Source organism: Asparagus officinalis, chromosome 3 (assembly GCF_001876935.1).
Source record: "Asparagus officinalis chromosome 3, Aspof.V1, whole genome shotgun sequence".
NCBI lineage: Eukaryota > Viridiplantae > Streptophyta > Magnoliopsida > Asparagales > Asparagaceae > Asparagus > Asparagus officinalis.
This window is the reverse complement of record NC_033796.1, coordinates 38,203,388-38,210,411: the sequence shown is the minus strand read 5'-3', so window position 1 is coordinate 38,210,411 and position 7,024 is coordinate 38,203,388. Positions and strand designations below refer to the sequence as shown.

The 7,024-nt window shown below is 32.7% G+C and overlaps 1 protein-coding gene across 2 annotated transcripts in view; it reads right to left on the bottom strand.

The window, feature by feature from the left end:
- LOC109833840 overlaps window positions 1-6,450 on the bottom strand; it is a 32,175-nt gene extending 25,725 nt beyond the window's left edge. The window contains exon 1 of one of the 2 annotated variants that reach the window (XM_020401669.1): window positions 6,236-6,450. In XM_020401669.1, coding sequence (XP_020257258.1) covers window positions 6,236-6,337 — 102 coding nt within the window. In that variant the 5' untranslated portion in view covers window positions 6,338-6,450. The remainder of the gene's footprint in view (window positions 1-6,235) is intronic. The other variant, XM_020401668.1, reaches the window with a different exon arrangement.

Genomic DNA, 7,024 nt, shown 5'->3' with positions numbered 1-7,024 from the left:
TTAACAAAATAAGCCAGCACCTCATACCTATCATTTCTTATGCACGTATGTATGTAGGTATGCATATAGGGGTGTGTGTGTGTGTAGAGAGAGAGAAGAGAGAGACACACGTGTTAGAACTAAAGATGATCAAAGGGGGAAAATAGATGTTGAGCATGACCGGCTTGAGGCCTACGATATGTGTGGTACGAGGTCTGGCAGAGCTTAATGCAGTGCTTCAAGAATGGGTCTGATATGCTCGTTACATTCTATCCTCTTTTCTTCAAAGAAGAGCACAGCCCTAAGATATTGCCTCATTCTCCTCCAACATTGGGGATTCTTCTTGCTACAGTCAAAAATCAAAATCAACAAGGTGGCCGGAGTCGAAAAGTAGCAGAAAAAAAGCAAGTGCATATGCTATTGAAGTTTTTTGAATTTGAGTGGCTAATAAATTTCACTCTTCTGGTAATTAATTTATTTAAAATTTCAACCTAAATACCATATCTATTTGAAAATCATGCTTTGACTATTCATCATGTGAGTATCATCAAAGGTAATCTAAAAATCTATCAGGTGCTTAAAAAAGTTAAGATGTTAATGATCGTCTTCATTGCATCCAAGAAAAAAAGATCAGTGGGAACTTTCAAGCTTTATTACAAAAACATTGATACTTCGAGACAAGACTTTGATACCTAACAGAGATGTCAAATTCCAGTGTACCTATACGGGGACGTTGAACCCTACATAAAGTTTTAAACGCTGTTTACATGATGAAGATACCAATATATGGAAGACGCATTGAGGGTCAAAAACAAGAAAATCATTTTCGTTATTCATACGTCTTTGTATTTTTTTCCTCCTCCTCAGCCATCCATCCCTTTTACTATTTCTGCTTTCCTTCCCAGGCATTCCCTGGGCTGAAAAGGCAAATAACACCAGGAAATAATTGCAAGTTTAACTCACAACAAATGCATAAAACGGAAGACCACAAGACCCATGAATCTCATAACAGATCGTGCAACACTTAATACAAATAGATAACATCAGAGTTCTCGAAGAAAATTGTGAGCAAAACAGTGGAAACAAAACATGAGGTAAATGCACTTGTCCACGAGCAAGCTAATTAATAAATAAAGCGATAAATTCGCTGTGTTCGTTTCACTTTTTTGGGGGGGATATAGGGTGGATTTCAAGTTTTGGGATGTAAAAAGTGTTTTTTTTTTTTTTTTGAGTTTTGGTATTCTATAAACTTTGTTTGTTTCAAAATTAATTTTGGGATATTGAATCCCTAAATTATAAAAAAAATAATATATTTTTAGGATTTGTGAAATCCTCTCTTTTGTTTCAACTTTTTTTGGGATATAAGGTGGATTACAAGTTTTTTGGGTTTTAGAATTCCATAAACCATGTTTGTTTCAAAACCAACTTTGGGATATTGAATCCCCAAATTATAAACTATTATATTTTAGAATTTGTGAAATCCTAACATTGAGAGAGGATTTAGGTTGGATATTGAACCCCCAAATTATAAAAAACCTATTATATTATATTATATTAGCATTCTATACTATACAATAATTAATATAATATAAGATTAATATATTATATATAATATTATAATAATATAATATTTAATATAATACATCTATTCCTCATAGGAGGACCCAAGTATCACTGTTCATGCTAATATTATATATTCTTTTAATCCGACACCCAAGTTAATGCCACTATACATCGAATGCTGATGTATGGTACTATATGTAAACAAAATGATAATAATGAAAGAAATATAGCCTTATTTATAACATGTGGCTTTACTGGCATCCTTAAAGGATGGTGGGATAATTATCTCTCTGCTGATGCTCGTAATAAAATTTTAGGAGCAACAAAAATTGAAAATGGTCTTTTGCATTATTTGAAACAGTGAAAAAGCACCAGTAAGATAGTGAGCTATAGATAGCATTAAGGGAGAATAATGGAGAATCTTTCTTGAAGGTGATGCTATAAAATGCATTTTGGAATGTCGTTATACGCATTCAGTAATATTTTAGCCTTAGGAGCTAACCCATTCTGTCTCTTGCTTTACTATAGAAGTAAAGAGTTCAGGAGTTTGTCCCTGTGTAATAAGATCATTTATGCCTTTATAAAAGGCTTGAGATGGATGCGAAGAATTATATTTCTTCAAAATAGTACGCCATGAACTGGGCTGAGATGGAGTATAACTCATTTCTGAACTAGTTTAGCCTATAAAGCAATTCTTATAAGTTGATCTCCTATTATTTGAATATGAATATTAGTATAATTATTTTGTTTAATGATTCTACATAATTCTCTCATATGATCTTCATTAAGATCATTAGGCTTTATAAAAGCTGCAGCCTCTATTGTAGAGGGGTGAACATCTTTTAGCTGTAACGGGTCAATTGGAGGATAAGCCAACCTTATAATTTTACCCGTAGTAGTTTTCCACTGTTTTAAATGATCGGATAGAAAAGAAACACACTTACAGAGTATGCCTGCCGATTCTTAGAATACAGTCTTTATTATCTTCAATATTATACAAAGGATACACTCTTAATATTACAAGAGGATTTTACAAACTCACAGTACTTTTCTTACAAACTTATTCTCTTCACTCAAACTCTGCCTCACACTTCAAACTTCGTACATATATATAGACCATCCAAGAAACTTCAAGAAAGATTCTCCATTATTTTCCATTAACGTGGCAGCACATAAAGATGACAGCGACATACGTATAACGACATTCGTTCATATTATAAACAGTAAGATGCTTTGACCTTTTGAAAAGCTACTTTATAAAGTAACTTTAGATGAGTGAATTCTAGACGGCTCCCCAAGGTTCAATCTAGATGAAAATAAGCCAAGTTACAGATATTGGATAATAGCATACGATTTATGATTTTCTTTGTATACCACGATTAATTTCTTTTTTCAAGTCTTGTATCTCTTTGTAAAATCTTCCAATCTGTTTTTATTTAACAGAGTATAACTCCTTTTTATTTTTGTTTTATTTCTGGTATCAGAGCCTCTATCGCAAATAACTTCTTTTGGAAATAAATTATAATCCCTTAAATAAAAACATACAGCATTAAGGGAGAATAACTTCTTTTCTATTAAAGAAGTTATTCAGACATGTCTGATTAACAGTAACTACCCAAGAAACTTCAAGAAAGATTATACAAAGGATACACTCTTAATAAAGAAATTATATCTTTAGAACGAATGATGCCAAACTTCTAAGACACAGTCCAAAACTGGTATATTCTTGAAGATGTATACTATTATAAATGCCCTCAATTGATTTGGGGATCAACCTCTAGTTCTAAATATCATATATATAGTTACCCTATAAAATAAAACAAAAAAGTTTGGAGCATTTTAAAAGGTAATTTTTTGAAGCCTTTGACACTAGTGAGACTCATAGTCATACGTCTTCAATGGAAGAAGACACACCAATTCAAGATACCCAAGACCCTGATGATATCTGGGCAGAAATATTCAATAATCCCCCAGACCTTAAAGGTAAAGCTCAGCTTCATAAGCAGATAAAGATTCAAACTGTGAAAGATTCTAGATTGAGCCTCAGGGAGCCGTCTAGAATTCACTCATCTAAAGTTACTTTATAAAGTAGCTTTTCAAAAGGTCAAAGCATCTTACTGTTCATAATATGAACGAATGTCGTTATACGCATGTCGCTGTCATCTTTATGTGCTGCCACATTAATAGAAAATAATGGAGAATCTTTCTTGAAATTTCTTGGATGGTCCCCCGAGGCTCAATCTAGAATCTTTATCTGCTTATGAAGCTGGGCTTTTACCTTTAAGATCTGGTGGATTATTGAATATTTCTGCCCAGATATCATCAGGGTCTTGGGTATCTTAAATTAGTGTGTCTTCTTCCATTGAAGACGTATGACTATGAGTCTCACTAGTGTCAAAGGCTTCAAAAAACTACCTTTTAAAATGCAGATAAAGATTCTAAAAGTTTGGCATGAACTGGTTCTATAAGATTCAGATCAAGACAATCAATTTCTGGCAGATACTGCCATGTTAGATATTCTGACAGTTCTAGATGGATTAAATGTTATTTCTACTTCTCCATCTGTAGTTTGCACAGATATCTGTAACAGAGTCCAAATATATTTCTGCTAAAATTCATGTAACTGCCTTTGTAAAAATATATCTATAAACTATAAAGATATATTGTAATATCTTCTGTTCATTATATAATTATAACAGATTCATTATACATGAGATAGAAAACAAGTGTGTTTCTTGTCTATAGGTAATATCTCCAAACCCTTACAGAGTACGCCTGCCTAGACGTGGCTCCTTTATATCTGGTAAAATCACTGTTATAAATAGCGGTAAATAACCCCGCAATAGCGGCGCTAATAGCGTTAGCGGTCCCTTCCCGCGACGCTATCGCCCGCTACGCTATCGCACAATAGCGGTGACATATTACGAAATATGTCTGTTCGCAAAAACGGTCAATAGTGTGTCATAACGGTCAATAGTGAGCGATTGCATTCAAAATTTTCTTTTTGACTGCTATTTAAAAGCGGTTTGAGGTTTTTTTTTTAAATTAAACTCAACCATTGACCATTGCATTCCACCTTCTCCTGTGATTTTCAGCATACTCCCGCCACCTCTCATAGCCTCTGGCACCTACATTGATACTTCCTCTCATTTCCTTCACCGTGAGCTCTTCTTAGGGTAGTCTTGTCACCGCTAAGCTCTTCTTCTCGAAGACGATGACTTTTTGACTCCTCCAGTCATCTTCGGTATTACGTGATGGTTACATGTCTATTTCATGTTTAGTATCTCTTTAAATCATCCAATATGTACTTTTAGATTTCTTAGATTTTTCTTTAATTTTTTTTAGAATGTATACATATCTAAAGTAGACCGCTATTTGACTTTGCGCTTTTTACCGCTATTTTACCGCAATAGCCCGAAATAGCCTTAGCGATGCCTCACCGTTACGCGACGCTATCCGCTATCGATAACCTTGGGTAAAATAACAGTAATATTAGCTGATAAAATATTTATAGTGTTTTGGACTGGAATATAATATGTATCTGTAGGATACATATTAATGCTCGTTCATTAAGGGATACATATTAATAATAGGCTTTATATGAATTATTATCCTATATCCAAAACAGAGTACGCCTGCTGATTTTAGTAAAGAATAGGAGGATTTTACATACTATTATGCCCATTAGTCAAATTTAGTAAAGAATAGGAGAAAACAATATGTTGTTTTCTATTCCAAAATGCATTTAGAACATCACTACATATAGTGATTTTATATTTATTTTCAATTTGACTTATTAAGTCCTTATGCTTTTTTATTTGTTCTTTAACTTGAACAAATACTACTTCTTCTTTAAGAAAATTAATTTGATTTTCTTTTAAGATTATATTTTTGACTTCATTCAGCATTCTAGTTTGAGGATCTGTGATGAATTCAAATATAATTTCTTTATCCTCAAAATGAGCATGAATACCATTGGTGTCAATTTGACTAATGGGCATATATTACTATAATATAATGGATAAAAAAATATCTATTATAATTAATATAATATATTATATAATAATATATGTTATTAAAATATTATATAATATTATAATATATATTTTGTACTATTATATAATATAGTATGTGATATTGCATAATAATATATAATAAATATCATAAAATAAATTATACGTATAAATTATAAATTATAGTATTCCAAATCCCAAAATATTGATGAAACAAACAAAATATTACAAATTATAGTATTCCAAATCCCAAAATATTGATGAAGCAAACAAAATATTACAAATTATAGTATTCCAAATCCTAAAATATTGATGAAACAAACAAAATTTTAGAGATCCCAAAACCCACAAAAAAAATTTTGGATTTCAAATTCTATGGTGAAATCCATATCCATAAATTTTGGGATTTGAAACAAACACCACCTAAAAAGAACGCCATGCATCATCAAGCAAGAATGAAGGGAACAATTCAACGCACTCCACCAATATGCCTAAAGCATAACCCTAACACAACCAGGACAGAAACGGGCACAAAACAGTTAGAAACTCTAGCAGACGGGAACTAAGTCAAATAACCAAGATTTTTCAGTTCGATATTCAAATTAGGTCTAAAGAAACTAAACCTCAAGCAACAGATCAAAGTAAATACGAAATTAAACAAAATATCCCCCAAATCGAACCTTCTTCTTCTTCCGTCCCGATGGAACCGGGAGCTCGACAGGGACGACCTCGGCCTCCATCCCCGCCGAGTTCTTAGCCGGTTTCTCGATTTCGCTCGCCATTTTCGTCCTTTTCTAGATGCCGCTCGTTCTCGCCCTCTCCATGTTCAGTAACGCAGGGCAGAGAGAAAAGGTAAGAGAAAATTCTAGTATCACGCTTCAGCGTTTAGTAAGGACAAATTACACTTAAAAATCCCAAAGTTTGCTCCCATATTACACAGGAATAACAAAAGTTTAAAACTCATACCCAAAGTTTCCCTGATATTGCAGAAAAATACCAAAATCGTAAAATCCATCACTTGCACTTCAATGCCGAATGGAATGCAAACGTGATAATTTCACCTATAAAATTGTCATGCGACACACTCGCATACTATTTTTAAATTATTTTTAACACTTGCCTTTTGTTAAATCTATTGTTAGCTGCAAAAAAATATCCTACTTTAAATGTATCATAGTTCTACATTAAAATATGAGTGTAAGTGGTCTAACAATAAATGTAACAAAAGGTAAGGGTTAAAATATTTTAAGAATTACAACGGAGAGTCGCATGAGAATTTTTTGGGGCGAAATTCTCACATCTGCATTGCATTGGGTATTAGAGTGCATTTTTTACAAAACTTTGTATTTAAGTGTGGAATTTTAAACTTTGATTATTTCGTAATATCTAGTAAACTTTGAGCTTTTAACTATAAGGTTTTAAACTTTTGCTATTTTTATACAGTATCGGGCAAACTTTGGGTATGCAAG